Below are 15,815 nucleotides of genomic sequence, written 5' to 3'. Positions count from 1 at the left end.
AATTCTACCTCACGTTATGTCAGTCACGCTTGCACACCGCCTCCGAAACTTTCGTCCGTCATTAAATTAATCGGATCGGGTTCGATTTTCGGCGTTTTTCGCATCCAGAGCCAGCATTTTGAGAGGTCTTTTGACAATTCAGGGCTGGGGGAGCTCGTCCTCAAATCATTGCATATGCGCCGTGCTTTCAGTTTCGGTTTTCAATTCGATCAAGTGTTTATGTTCTCTTCTCTATATTGGATTATGAAATTAATAAACCTCCCCTTTCAATCAGATTGAAATTTAGGATCGAATAAGGTGTGATTGAGCAGCCTATTCGATAACTAATGTATTATTTGGGCACAATATACCCAATAACAGCCTAGCTGTTCTGTCTGCCCAGCGCTTCCAACGGGCCGCGCGCGGGTGTGTGTTTGTCCGTGTGTGTGTCCATACCTGGTCCATTTCAGACACACTGCCAGTCTCCGTTCAGAATCGATTGGTTCACGGAAATTGGTGGTCTTGTTTTTAATATGTGGCTCCAGAATCGCTAGCAAAGCATCGAACTGTCCCACTGACATTCTGAGGTAAATTTTGAATCGCTCAGGATAAATTCGCAACTCCTTCATAAGGAACTCTCCTTCCTCTCAGCACAATTTCAGGATTGGATGGACGTAATATTTTCTCTTTCTTCTCTTTTCAATAAGAGAGAGGGCAAAAATCATCCTCACTGCTTGACGAATCCATTTGGTATTTTTGCGTTTTTCCCCGCAAAGGTTTAAGAAATACGCAACGGACTCGGTGTGCAAGGTTTCTATGCGTGACGAATTTTTAAGCTAACGAACACGAAAATACGCATACGAATATTTCGTGCTCAGTGTGCAATGGCCTTTAGTCTTGTTTTTCATTAAAACATAGGTTACAAAAAGAATTATAGATAAAATCTTATCTTGACTTGTTTTCAAAATAGATCTTGAATACATAAGAAAAACATAATTGCAGTTACACGTATATTTAGATTAAGCTCAATTTAAACATCAATATCAGAAACCTATAAGATGATCACGCACAGCAATGTGGTATATAATAATGACTGCAATCATAAGTTGCTTGTGTTTATGGTTCACCGAGAACAGAAAATTGACAATTCTTATTTTAATGGAATTTTTTTTATTATTATTTATCGGTGTAAAACATAGTTAATGTAGTCACGTTAACTAGTTAACTACAAGCCCCCCCCCAGAAAAAAAAAAAAAAAAATCTGGTTTGAGAACCCGTTTCACTTGGATGACTGTCACAATAGAGAAGAAAAGACCATTGCAAATTGAGTTTCATGCTGACTTTAAGATCAGTTTTTCCAGCTGTTCTCAGAGTGTAAACTTGAGTATTTTACTGAAACCTTAACTGTGTTTTGTCTTGTTACATTAATGTTCATTCTACATATACCACATTCCACATTTGCATTGACATTTAACATGTTGAATGTTAAAAGGATACTCCACTTTTTTTTGGAAATAGGCTCATTTTACAACTCCCTCAGAGTTAAACAGTCGAGTTTCACCGTTTTCGAATCCATTCAGTCGATTTTTTGATTTTTAAAAGAATATCAGTAACCAGACAGTTTCTGGTCTCATTGACTTCCATAGCATATTTTTTTCCTACTATGGAAGTCAATGGGACCAGAAACTGTCTGGTTACTGATATTCATGTAAATATCAGAAAATCGACTGCATGGATTCGAAAATGGTAAAACTTGACTGTTTAACTCTGGAGGATTTGCAAAATGAGCCTATTTCCCAAAAAAAGTGCAGTATCCCTTTAACATTAAATAAATGTAATGGCAAGTATTAGTTCTTGATACCCAATGCATAAACTTATGTTACCTAACATTTTTTTTAATAGACATTTTTACAGTGAGTGAAAGATTCCTGCTTTTTGTGATCAGTGTATTGCATTCTCACTTTGTCCTGTTCAATCTTCTGCTTGAGGCTGTTGATAGTTACGTCGGCTGAACACACACTCTGCTGTAGAGCACTGATCTCATCACACTGCACAGACACATCAGAACCAAACAGACATGTAGACGTCATGCAATACAGCATCAGAATATCATCATGCAAATTACAGAAGACCAAAATTGTAAAAGGACACATATACCTGTTGAAGACTTTTGTTTGTCAGGTCAGTGATGCGTTTCTTCAGGGAGGAATTCTCTTCTACAGACTGTACAAGCTCTCTGAAAAACACGCAACATCAAAACTTCTATAGGTGCACATAATGCAAATTATAAGTGCATTCATTTCTCTATGGCTCTGTCCATAAACACACGCCCAAAAGTATTTAGACACTTATGGACACAAGTCCAGATGGAGGAAAACAACAAAACTTTAAATGAGTAGTTCACTTAAAAAAAACAAAAAAAAAACAAACAAAAAAACAAACAACTTTTGCTGATAATTTACTCACCCTCATGTCATCCAAGATGTCCACGTCTTTCTTTCTTCAGTCGAAAAGAATTTAAGGTTTTTGATGAAAACATTCCAGGATTTTCTCCATATAATGGACTTCAATGGGAACCAAACGGTATAAGGTCCAAATGAGAGTTTCAGTGCAAACTGTTCAAAGGGCTTTAAACGACACCAGAGGATGAATAAGGGTCTTATCAAGCGAAACGATCACTCATTTAAAAATTAAAAAAAAAAAAAAGTTTAAGTTTTATAAGCACAAATGCTCGCCTTGCTCTGTTCTGTGATGAGCGTTCGTGACTCTCCTGTTCAAACTTGATCATCAAAATAAACAAATTTTTTTTCGAGTCATGACTTGAAAGGTTCAAGATAAGAGATAAGAGCCTTATAAGAGACGATGAATAAGGGTCTTATCATGCGAAACGATCGGTTATTTCAAAACTTATTCCAAAAATGTAACTTTTCTAAGGACAAATGCTAGCCTTTCTATATTCTCTGAGGCGCGTTTGTAACGTCACGTAATACGTAATTACGTTCAAAAGGTCACGGGCGACGTAGCCGGAAGTACAGAATCAAAATCGTCCGACATCGTTGTTTTTTCTTTTAATTCCTTTTTTTGTAAACGGTGTTTGAGTTAGTTTGCACGTTCAACCTATGCGTTCAACTTGTAAACACTGACTCTGTACTTTCGGTTACGTCGCCCGTGACCTTTTGAACGTAATTACGTAATACGTGACGTTGCAAACGCGCCTCACAGAATAGAGCAAGGCTGGCATTTGTCCTTAGAAAAGTTACATTTTTGGAATAAGTTTTGAAATAATCGATCGTTTCGCATGATAAGACCCTTATTCATCGTCTGGTGTCGTTTAAAGACATTTGAAGCTGCATCTGAAACTGATATTAACTGTCTTTTGGACCCTGAACCATCCGGTTCCCATTGAAGTCCATTACATGGAGAAAAATACTGGAATGTTTTCATCAAAAACCTAAATTTCTTTTCGACTGAGGAAAGAAAGACATGGACATCTTGGATGACATGGGGGTGAGTAAATTATCAGCAAAAGTTTTTTCAAAAGTGAACAAATCCTTTAACTATATAGAGTTATATCAACAAGTCCATTATTTACACGCTTACTCTATAATATCTAACACTAAAATAAGATACATCAAATAATAAGGCAGGGTTTTGACAGGTGTTTTCATGTCTCTTTCACTCACTTGGACACACTCTCTTGATGTGCAGTCAGCTGGGATCTCACGCTATTGTTCTGCTCTTTCTCCTCCTGAAGAGTATGCAGCAACTCCTACAAACAAAACCATACTGTACAGTCAATGCTTTGATAATAGCTAGACCTTCAACCACACAATAAAACAAAATACCGACATCCAAGCTTAACCCTCTGATGGTCCTCGGTCACTTCTGACCGAATAATTTTCTGTTTTGAATTATTAAAAATCACAGCTTCATCGGAAGGTTATGATACTTAATGACTTTTTTGGCATTTGGTATGTGAATACAAGAAAAAAATTGAGGTCATGATCTGAGCATGCTAAGTGACGTAAAAAAAATAGTCACACTCGTGGTCTTTGGTCAGAAATGACCGACCCATAGGAAATGAATGGGAAATTTACAAAAAAACAAAAATTCTCTGAATTTTTGTTTGTATAATCTACAAATCGGCCACGATTATTAAAAGAAGTATACCGCAGTAAAGCAGTGACACTCTACAACATCAAGAGTGCAAAAAATTTACACCCACCCAGACACACACACATACAAACACACTTTTATACACATACACACCAATAAATTCAGACTAGAAAAAATCTGTTTTGAATTTTTTAAAAATCACAGCTTCATCTGAATGTTACGAAACTTGGTGACATTTCTGGCAATAGGGATGTGAAGGCCCAGACTCTATATTAAACAAAAATACTGCATTAATATTTTTGAAAAAAAAAAAAAAAAAAAAAAAAAAAAAATATATATATATATATATATATATATATATATATATCCATTGAAAAAATAGACCATAAATATTGCATAAATATTAATAAATTCAATCAAATTGTCTCAAAATACTAAATTAAAAATAATAAATATTATAGAACAAAAATAAATTGCATTGGTTTTATTGGGATGGAAGAAGTTTCATTTTTAGGCCTCCAGTCACTTCTGACCGGGAAGGCCCAGGACGTGACTCATAAAGGAAGACCATCAGAGGGTTAAATCATTCAACCAAGCATGTTTGAAACACTGGTGAACCTGTATAATAAACGTGAACAGTATAGTGCTTTACAGGCTTGTAATAGTAAATCCTGAATTATCCTGAGTAAGACTACTTTAGACTGGTCATAATTTATTCTGGGTTAAAATTGAGCATTCAGAAGACATTTCACACTGTAATTAGCTAATTGATTAGTTACATTTATATAGGGCTTTTCTGGGTACTCAAACTGCTTTACATATGGAAGGGGAGAAAAAAAATCTCCTCAACCACCACCAATGTGCAGGACCACCTGGATGATGTGACAGCAGCCTGACTGCACCAGAACGCCCAAAACTTGGGGTGGAAAGGTTCATTAAAAAAAAAATAAAATAAATAAAAATAAATAAATAAAAAAAGAACCATTCACTTGTCATGGTTCGAGACAAACTATGTCAAACTATGACTTTAACTATGTACATTTTTTTATTTTGTTTTATAATTTGGCACAGAGGCGAATGTTACACCGTGTCCTAACCAGACGCAATGCGATAAGATTCCAGCGACAAATAATTTGAGTGTTCACGATGCGATGCAACTATGGGACATGATGTAGTCAATTAAAAATCACAGCCAATCAGAAGAGCGTGAGTGAGTGGGCTCTCTAGGCAAGCTTGCGGCAATCTCAACTAAATGGATAAGTACATAATCAAATTCATGAATATTACACCATTTTAACACTAATCGTTGTCATAGAATACACTTGTCTGTAAACAATGTGTTGACAGTTTGAACGTTCTTGTTCACTTTGATTTATTTAGAAGATCTGAATATTTCAGATTGAATTGTTGGTGAACAGGGGAATTGTTGCTTTCAGTAACGGCTATAAAAGACTAAAACAATATGCAAACTCACACAGACTCTTTTAACATTAAATAAAGTGCATAAACAGTAGCCTACCTGAGATTAGCATACTTTCTGTTTTCCGCAACGATTTCTATATGGGAATGATTAGGAGGCTAATGGGCAAATTTGGCCAGGATGCCGGGGTTCCACCCCTACACTTTTTTCCTGGGATTTTAATGACCACAAAAAGTCAGGACCTCGATTTAAAGTCTCATGGAAAGGACAGTGGTTGTTTCAGTATCCATCAAGGTACTGACCAGACTTCAGCTTCAGTGGGCTACAGTGTGATAGCTGCTGTACACTGTAAATAAAGGATCTCACACTGCACATTTTCATTTTAAATATTTCTGAATAATATCAAGTTTTACCTGAATGGACTTTTTCAGACTATAAAAAGAAAGAATATATTTCTTAACTCCAGTAGATGTATTTGCTATAACCATTTGACATTTTTTCCCCCATCAAACGCTGAAACTACTTTTTATTCAACAAGCAGTGATTGTGTGACTGTGTCTAAAGTATGCGAATATGAGGAATGCAATTGGTGCCTGTTAGGCTTAGCCTAACAACACATTGTGGAGTTAAAAAAGTGCAAAAGCGGTGTTAACCCTGCTATAGTACAGGGTTTCATAAAAGCTATGTTTAGAACGGCAATATCCCAGGGTTAAGCACAATGTAAAAAAAAGCCCTTAAGTGAAAACTAAAACTGTGTGAGTGTGAATGAATACTGACATTAATCTTGGTTTGCATTTCTGAATGCTCTCGGCTCTTGAGCTCCATCTGCTGTTTGTGCTGATCCAACTCAAACTGAAACTCAGCCTGCAGTGTGTCATACATGTCCTGAAGAACGCGCTGTTTTTCCAACACCTGCTCCCACTCCAACCTGAAACAGACGAACAGATTATACTGAGCATCATTGTAATCTAAGAAAGAAAAAAATTTATACCCAGTATAATTGGTCTGAGACATACAGGTTACAAAATGTTAGGGGAAAAAAAAAAACATCAATCCGAACACCCAAGTAATCAAACCTCTGATCTACACTATATGTTCCCTTTCGAACGGTCAGTCATGTTGCGTACCTTTACGCTATGGGGAAAACTCCTATTTCTCAGAATACTGAAGCATTTTTGTATAAAAACGCAGTGCTACTGCACAGCCATAATTAGGCCACCCCCTTTTGGGCCATTTTCGGTTTTCGGCCAAAAGGCTTTTATCACCAAAAAAATACGGCCACTTGCCACTGTCGCCTTGCTTTTGGCTTGCTCAGTTGGGGTTATTTAGTGTTTAGCAATGTTGTTGATCTGTGTTGTACTACTTTCATGTTATCACTGTGAAGCTGCTTTGATACAATCTGTATTGTGAAAAGCGCTATATAAATAAATGTGACTTGACTTGACTAAAAAAATACGGCCGAAATGTTGTGATGACGCAAACAGAAACCGCAACCTGCACGTGCTTGTCTGAAGCAACATGTCTGCGGTGTGGACGTATTTTAGTATATCTGTACCCGCGAGGAGACAGAAGCCTTGTTAATACTCTTGCCTGCCTCTGCAGCGCGAGTCTCCACAGACTCTCCAAACGGTCGAGGCGTTTATTCTTGATGCGCTCGCCGTTGTACTATTCTTTGAAATGACAGGGGGCGACTCAAGTAACTGTCCTCTAACCATCAGGAATCGCCGAGAAGAAAGAAACACGTGACAACAACGTGTTTGAACTCAGTGCAAATATGACAAAGTGCAAAAATAGCAATATTACTTTATTAGGTACCCCATGTGGACACATTTTTGTGTTATTATAGTATGTACCCTATATGCTGTATGTTATATGTTGCACCTTCCAGCCAAAGTAAATTCTTTGTATGTACAAACATTCAGGGTGAATAAACTCTGATTCTGATTCTGACAAAGTTTATTTTTTAGTATACCACCACCAATACAAAAATAATCAAGTAAAACCCAGTAAACCATGAGATTATTACTTGTGACATTACAAAAAAATTATATGGGAACGTGTGTGTGTATACAATTAAATGAACGCTCTTCTTAAATATTTTGTAATTTCACCAAACATATTTCATTAAGTTTCATTTACATTTGTATTAAACATGGACCTTTTTTTTATTAAAAAGGCTTTTTTATGCTACTGTATGCTCATTTTTTTTTTTTAAATGTAAGCAACTAATTTAGGCATGCAAACTGGGTGCTGGTGTGATGAGAAGTTCGTGCTTGGCTTTTTATTTTTTATTTTTCTAAATAAATATTTGCATAATTTGTAATTGATGCAGTCTTTGAAAAATGTTATAGTAATTTATGCAATGCCTTGATTTTGAATAAAGTTTGTACACAGTAATAGCCATAAATGCAATGGTACTAATAATTGGCATAATTTGTTTCAGTTTTCGGCCTTGGTTTACTCTTTTTCGTTTTCGGCCAAGAATTTTCATTTCGGTGCATCCCTAGCCATAATAGTGCAGATGCTACTCGCGCGCTTATTGGCTGGTTAGTGGTAACTGCACGAACCTATGGCAGTTCATATTGGAGTCATTCAGTTCCGGCTGACGCTATGACAGTGGCGATGCCACCAAAAAAGGCACTGACAGCCATGGAAGGCGATGACATTAAGAAGTTGTTGGAGTTTATGACAGAGGAGATTTCTGCTGTCAAACTGCATCTTGGACCTGGTGGAGGAGGTGAAGGCACTCCAGATCCAGAATGCTGAGAAGGACCGGCATCTGGTGTACCTGGAGAGCAGAGTAACAGGGTTGGAGCAGTACACCAGGATCAACGATGTGGTCATCACTGTCTGGGCTTTGCATAAGCTCTGCTAAACCTCGGTCATATGCTCGGGCAGTGACTGCTGATAACGGGGGAGCCCCATGTTCAGGATTTCAGCAACTTGGAGCAACAGGTGATTGAATAGGACTCTGAATGGGCGAGTCATCTGCCAATAAAAGATGCTCATTTCACCATAGATTCAGATTCATCTCCTTCAGCAACGATCTACAGAGCTTGCAGAACAACTCTGCTCGAAGCCTTCACCTTCATCACCAAGAAAGCAGAGCCAGCAGCGGAACAGCGAGCAAGCCAGCAGAATGCACCAGACCAGCGTTCTCTTCAGCCAGCGGTATTCATCGCGGTGAGCTGTCGCGCTGTTTCCCTGCGCTCTCCAGCGAGCGGCACATTTCTAAAAGAGCAAGCGATGTTGATGCAAGTGTCGCGGTAGGGCTGTGGCACATGCAGAGCCCGTTAGTTTATGCGGTTACCCAGAGAGATGTGACTCGTCGCACGTGAGGCTATAGTGTGTGTGTGTGTGTGTGTGTGTGTGTGCGAGCGGCGCAACCCATATAGATAAGATAGAAAATATGTGGAAAAGATCAAAAGTGTACCTACTTATGTACCACACTCTATGCCAGAAGCACACGATGCAATATTTGACAAGATAATAGCATTCAAGACCGGCAACAAGATAAATCTGAAGACACTTAAAAGCACACAGAATACACTTGAGAGTAGAAAGTTTATCCGTCTTCAACTGCAAGAACTGGAGCGTGTCACAAATGAACTGAAACTCAGTGTATAGGATACTGGACTCACAGACATGAGAAATAGACGGTTAAAATATGTCTAACGTTACTTTTATACAAAATAAATAGTTTGATTATGAAATCCATATAGGCGCATGTGCCGGTTCCAAGGTTATTATTAGTTATGCATTTTTCATTAGTTTTGATTTTTATTTTGTTTTTAAAGTAGATTTGCTAGTTTAGTTTAGTTTTTGTTTTTTGAAAATGCCAAGTTTTAGTTTAGTTTTTATTAGTTTTAGTCTTTTTTTTGTATTTTGGGTTACTGTCAGGGGCAAGATTTAAAAAGCTCAGAAAAAGAATTGTGTAAACAATGGAGCTGCGCACTTGTTGATATTTGTGTTTTGAAAAAGGTTTTGATTGATTTTTTTGACTTCCAACCAATTTTCTACATTAAAAATTGTCTTTTTTTTTGAGCTTGTAAAATTCATTTCAGGCAACTATAATCTGAAGAGATTTTGCCTGCCCGAAGGGCTACCAGCAATTTTGAATTTTTGCGAGCCCTGGGGCATCTTCATATCAAGGTGGACTCTGGCTGCACCAGAGACTCTTCGAGTCAGGGATGAGCTTGGGGATAGTCTCAAGATGGATGGTGGTCACCACAGATGCCTCCAACACAGATTGGGGTGCTCTGTGCGAGGCAAGCCGGCCTCCGGCTCTTGGACGAGCATGGAGAGACAGTTGCATATCAACTGCCTAAAAAATGGTGGCGCTTTTGCTGGCCCTCAAAACCTTCCAACCAATCCTGGCAGGTCACCACGTCACAATAGTGGTGTTCAATATAAACCGCCAGGGCGGGCTCAGGTCGAGACGTCTGTACAAACTGTCCAGAAGTCTCCTCTGATTCGCTGGGAGTGACGCTGTGCTGGGCAAACTGAACCAGGGAGCAGATATGCTTAACGCGCATGTGAACGCCATCAGCGTTTATGACAGGTTCGTGTTTAAAGTCAGTTACTGTAAATCCGGCCTCTAGTTCATAAACGCCCGAGGAGAACTGGCCCCCGACTGAGCCCGGGTTCTCCCAAGGTTTTTTTTTTTTCCCCCTCCATTGGGTCACCTGAGTTTTAGGACACCATTGGGTCACTTGATGGAGTTTTTCGATTCCTTGCCACTGTTGCCTTTGGCTTGCTCAGTTGAGGACATTCAAATTAATTAACCAATCAACAATAATATTTCCAGAATAAAGTTCAGGATTTTTTAAGACTACTTTTGGATAGTTTTGATTTGGTTCATTTTCTGCATAATTCCTTGATTTCAATTACATTTACAAATTTTAGAACAATAGTAAATAGTAAACTTGTGGCTGGCAGTGTATTTGATGTGACTGTGTGTTTGTACTTGATGGTGTCCAGCTGCAGCTGTGTGCTGATCAGGCTGTTGGACAGTTGTGTCGTCTCTCTCTCGTGTTCTGCTTTCTGCTGCAGCAGTTCTGCCCGCGTGGTCTCCAGCTCTTTATCAGAGGACTGAAGGACAACTCGCAGATCTCGCACCTCCACCCGAAGCACTGCAGAGAGGTCACAGCAATCACAGACTGATTCATCATTTTGTACACTTGGTTCATTTAAGGAGCCTAAAAGAGGTTTACAAACTCACAGAATCCATCGTATTGGCTACTAATTCAACATTTTATTACTCACTTACTGAGCTGCAAGTTTCAAGTCATTATTTCTTCAAGGTGGGTCCAGCATTAAAAAAGTTTGGGAACCCATGTGACAAGGAGTTAAAGGATTAGTTCACTTTTGAAAAAACTTTTGCTGATAATTTACTCACCCACATGTCATCCAAGATGTCCATGTCATTCTTTCCTCAGTCGAAAAGAAATTAAGGTTTTTGATGAAAACATTCCAGGATTTTTCTCCATATAATGGACTTCAATGGGAACCGGATGGTTCAAGTATCAAAAGACAGTTAATAACAGTTTCAGATGCAGCTTCAAATGTCTTTAAACGATATCAGACAATGAATAAGGGTCTTATCATGCGAAACGATCGGTTATTTCAAAACTTATTCCAAAAATGTAACTTTTCTAAGGACAAATGCTAGCCTTGCTATATTCTGTGAGGCGCGTTTGTAACGTCACGTAATACGTAATTACGTTCAAAAGGTCACGGGCGACGTAGCCGGAAGTACAGAATCAAAATCGTCCGACATCGTTGTTTTTCCTTTTAATTCCTTTTTTTGTAAACGGTGTTTGAGTTAGTTTGCATGTTCAACCTATGCGTTCAACTTGTAAACACTGACTCTGTACTTTCGGCTACGTCGCCCGTGACCTTTTGAACGTAATTACGTAATACGTGACGTTGCAAACGCGCCTCACAGAATGGAGAAAGGCTAGCATTTGTCCTTAGAAAAGTTACATTTTTGGAATAAGTTTTGAAATAACCGATCGTTTCGCATGATAAGACCCTTATTCATCGTCTGGTGTCGTTTAAAGACATTTGAAGCTGCATCTGAAACTGTTATAACTGTCTTTTGATACTTGAACCATCCGGTTCCCATTGAAGTCCATTATATGGAGAAAAATCCTGGAATGTTTTCATCAAAAACCTAAATTTCTTTTCGACTGAGGAAAGAAAGACATGGACATCTTGGATGACATGGGGGTGAGTAAATTATCAGTAAAAGTTTTTTCAAAAGTGAACTAATCCTTTAAGCATCTGAACCACTCACCTTCCACCCCTCTCTTCTCATCTTCCAGCTGCCGATCAAGGATACTGATTTTCTCCTGTAGACGATCCTCTTTTTCCAGCAGGGAGTGTCTCTCAGCACTGAACAGCTACGGTTAGAGAGCATCATCAAACCCATTTGCAAAGGAAACAGAACACCAGAAAAACTGAACACTATTACAAACACACCTCCTCTGTGCGACTGGACTTCTCAGTGGCTTTGGTGACCTGTTCTTCCAGCTTGCTGATTTGGAGCAGCAGTTTCCTGTTCTTGGCTTCCTCTTCGTCTAACTGGCCCTGAACACCAAGGGCATGTTCCTGAAACCAAACCACTAAGAAAGTTTAAACAGATTCCCACAATCTACTGTAAACTGTAATATTCATTTCAGTAATCAAATCAAATGATCAAAATTTCATGCAACATTATGATTTTTTTCTAGAACATGCACTGAAGATTTCCATACAGTAAGAATGCAAAAAAAGCTATGGTACAGTAATTTGATGGTAAGCTGTAGGGCTGCCCCATAATGGTCGACTAAAAAAATCGATAAGAGGCTTAGTCGACCAAAATGTTAGTAGTCTGTTAGTCGCAGAAAAAAAACTGCACTGGAGGTGGCCTAGTCCGTGAGGGACAGATCGTTAACGGCGGTTCCTTGTGGTAATTACAGTGTGTCGGGGAAAGAATCCAAACGTTCGCCTACCATACATAAAACTTCAAATATGACTTCTTATTTGAAACATGAAAGTAGCAGCTTTACATGGCTGCTCGCTCTAACGTCTAAATGTGTGGAAGCATCTACACTGATTCAGAAAACCCTAGTTTATTCATAAAGAATTAAAATGTCTCCTTGCAATTTTTTTTTTCAGACTAATACATAATGATGACTTTTTACGGTATTTTACAGAAAACTTTATGCATGCACTTGAGTGCAGAATAGGCTATATATATATGTATTAAACCTATCAAAGAACCTAGATTAGGATTTAATAGTAATATAGTGAAGTAAATTTAGGTTGCCCGTATAAGGGCAGGTGACAGGTAAGCGGTTAAGTAATCAAAGGCATAGTTCACCCAAAAATGAAAATTCTGTGGTCATTTATTCACCCTCAAGTTGTTCCAAACATGTATGAATGTATTTCTTCTGTTGAACACAAAGGAAGATATTTTGAAGAATTTCGGTAACCAGACAGTTAATGGACCCCTTTGTCTTCCATAGTATTTTTTCCCATGCACATCAACTGTTTGATTACCCATATTCTTCAAAAAGCTTACTTTGCATTCAGCAGAAGAAATAAATTCATACAGGTCTGGAACCACTTGAGGGGGTGTAAATGATGACAATTTAAATGTTTGGGTGAATTAAGTTAAAGGACAACTCCGGCGCAAAATGAACCTCGATCTACAGTCGATCTACGAACGCCGATCCATGTGCGCTGGTAAGATGTGAATAAGGTGATAAGGTGAGCGCGAACAGTAGGCTACATGTACATATTGAAGAGAAGAAAACAATTCGTGTTTGTGTTTCTTCCGGAAACAATGGACCATATGAGATTCTGCACAGTTCAGCGCACTTGGATCGGCGTTCGTAGATCGACTGGTAGAGACTATTTTTCAAAGATGGCTTCTTCCTGTATTCGCGAAGTTGACTGTGTGTATAAAATATCTTCTTATTAAACTGTATGGACACTGACAAAGTTCTCAATGCTTCGGTTTGTATGTAGGGACCCTTATTATCCTGTCGTGTTGGTGTGGGGCTATTTTGAGCCTTGTTAGTGGTAATAACAAGCGATTTTTATTTGTCATTACTCTATGCTCTATATACTAGCATTATACTAGCGTTATAGGCTAAACTGTTTTTAGAGATAAAACTATTTACATTCGGCAATCATGAAAACAAATCTCAGATAACGGTTGAATAGGTAACAATGTGTAATTAGACCAAAGGTTCATTTTGCAATCGTGATTAGTAGACTGATGGCTTAAATGAATGACTAATCGACTAGAACAATCTTCAGTCGGGGGAAATTGAAATTGAAAAAGAACCCTTAAAACAGATTAAAAAGTATGGTTCTTTGTGAGCACCTGCATTTGCTTGAGCTCTTCAGTGAGCGCTTCACAGGCAAGCTCATTCATCTCAGGAGGCGGCGGTTCACTCTGGATATCATCAACGTCCACATCCTTGGCCTGTCCATTCAGATGCTCTGGGCTAGACAACGGCACCAGTCGATTTCGCAAGTTATAGCCTTTTGTGGGCGTAGTCAAGATCTGAGGAACAGCAGCAGTCATTATGCGACATTTCAATTTGAAATCATTTCAAAACAGATCGACTTAAAGTCTCCCTACTTTAATGGTCTCGGCATGAATCTTGTTGAGTTGAGACACTTCCTGTTTGCTGTAGGCTTTCGTGGCCTCGAGGATATTCTCAAGGTGTTTGTTGGACTTCTCCAGATAGCGTTTCTCAGATTCCAGCTCAGTTATCTGTTTTCTGAAGAGTATAATGTTGACATACAGGTCAGAATGATTCAATTGACAGCCACCAAGGCCTCTGCAAGCATTTGAGAAGAGAAATAAATGTGACATACTTGTTGACCTCCTTAAATTCCTCAAAAGCTTGAATTGTTGCTGTGAGCTCTGACTGTTTCTGCAGCAGCTGAACCTTCATTCTCTCCATGGAAACTGATGACAGCTTCTCCATGGTGACAGGGGTGGAGTACATGGGAGGAGCTAATAATAAAGGCAGTAACATTAGTCTAATTGATCTGCTTGTGCTTCGCATTTAAAGTGCTTGTTGACTTTACTGTAAAACTATTAATTGAAATTTTTAATTGCAATGCATCTCTTTTTTTAAGCGAAAGTATTATATTTTTAACAAATAAAGGTATATTTGTTAAAAACATACAAAACTGATATAATGACATCATAATGTACATGATAAATCCATCTTCCAAAGTGTGTGTTGGAAATCAGGAATGGTGAGAGAACATTGTGCTTGGTACATTTTTCGACTTCAAACCAAACTTGCGTCTTAAGCTGACACAGTTTAAATCTCATCTGGCAAGAGCTCTTTAATGTTTTTTGCATTAGGTGTGGAACGTCTTTTGTGACCGTTTGAATGCATTTGACCACATGATCGTGAATGTTTTCAACTACCTCTGGAAGTGGTCGAAAGTAGGCAAGCTCAAAAACGTTTTAGACCCTGTTTACACCTTAATTTAGTTTTCGTCCACTTGTGATCCGATCGACCAATATGCATCTTAATCCCAGGTGTGAACAGGGCCAGAGAGAAGTGGCTTAAGCTACAAAGTTCTTAAAGGGCACCTAATATGGAAAATTCACTTTTACATGGTGTTTGAACATAAATGTGTGTTGGCAGTGTGTGAGCAAAACCACCCTAGAATGATACAAATCCACTCATTGTTTTTTTTTACAATCTCAATAAATCATATGCACTGCCTCAGAACGAGCTGTTCTAAGATTCAGCGTGGGTAAATCCTGTTGTTGTAGCTTAAAAGTTAATCCTCAAGTGTAGATCGTCGTCTACTGTTTGCGATCCACCGTCACCTCCAGTAACAGTAAGTCTATTTTATGATTTGAGCAAATAACAGTTAGTCTTTTCAGTCAATGTCAGCCAATTCAACAACAAATGCGTCTAAAGTTGTTGTCGTCGTAGGGTGTCTGTGTAGGCTATATGATTTAAACCTTGTTTGTATAGTGTGTAACCACACGTTTATAAATATATATATATATTTAAAGATATTGTATTAAAAACTGCATATATGTTCTTGTTCTATAAGTTAGCCATCTTCTCACATTTGCCACAGAAGCACCTGTACGTAGCAAACTTTATCACAGAATGTGTATGTAGTTTCAAAAAATTGCGCCAGCGTTAGTGTTTGTGTGTGTCTGTGTGTGTTCCACATCCACAATTGCAAATGGGACGCGATTACAACTCTATAAGTACATAAATGTATCAAATAACCATGGTACCGAGACGTACTGGTCCAT

General features: G+C 38.4%; 1 protein-coding gene across 2 annotated transcripts in view; it reads right to left on the bottom strand.

Moving 5' to 3' along the window:
* Positions 1-15,815, bottom strand: part of kif15 (kinesin family member 15) — a 58,005-nt gene that overhangs the window by 17,101 nt on the left and 25,089 nt on the right. For both annotated transcript variants that reach the window (XR_016150789.1, XM_039656700.2), the window contains exons 15-24: positions 14,393-14,534; positions 14,154-14,295; positions 13,893-14,075; positions 11,999-12,127; positions 11,814-11,919; positions 10,482-10,647; positions 6,293-6,443; positions 3,663-3,748; positions 2,137-2,215; positions 1,941-2,027 (exon numbers count right to left, since the gene is read on the bottom strand). Coding sequence is in view for 1 of the 2 variants with exons in the window: in XM_039656700.2 (XP_039512634.2) it covers positions 1,941-2,027; positions 2,137-2,215; positions 3,663-3,748; positions 6,293-6,443; positions 10,482-10,647; positions 11,814-11,919; positions 11,999-12,127; positions 13,893-14,075; positions 14,154-14,295; positions 14,393-14,534 (1,271 nt within the window). In the remaining variant the exon portion in view is untranslated. The remainder of the gene's footprint in view (positions 1-1,940; positions 2,028-2,136; positions 2,216-3,662; positions 3,749-6,292; positions 6,444-10,481; positions 10,648-11,813; positions 11,920-11,998; positions 12,128-13,892; positions 14,076-14,153; positions 14,296-14,392; positions 14,535-15,815) is intronic.

This window comes from Pimephales promelas, chromosome 25 (assembly GCF_988280905.1).
Source record: "Pimephales promelas chromosome 25, fPimPro1.hap1.1, whole genome shotgun sequence".
Classification (NCBI taxonomy): domain Eukaryota; kingdom Metazoa; phylum Chordata; class Actinopteri; order Cypriniformes; family Leuciscidae; genus Pimephales; species Pimephales promelas.
This window is presented reverse-complemented; position numbering and strand designations above follow the sequence as displayed.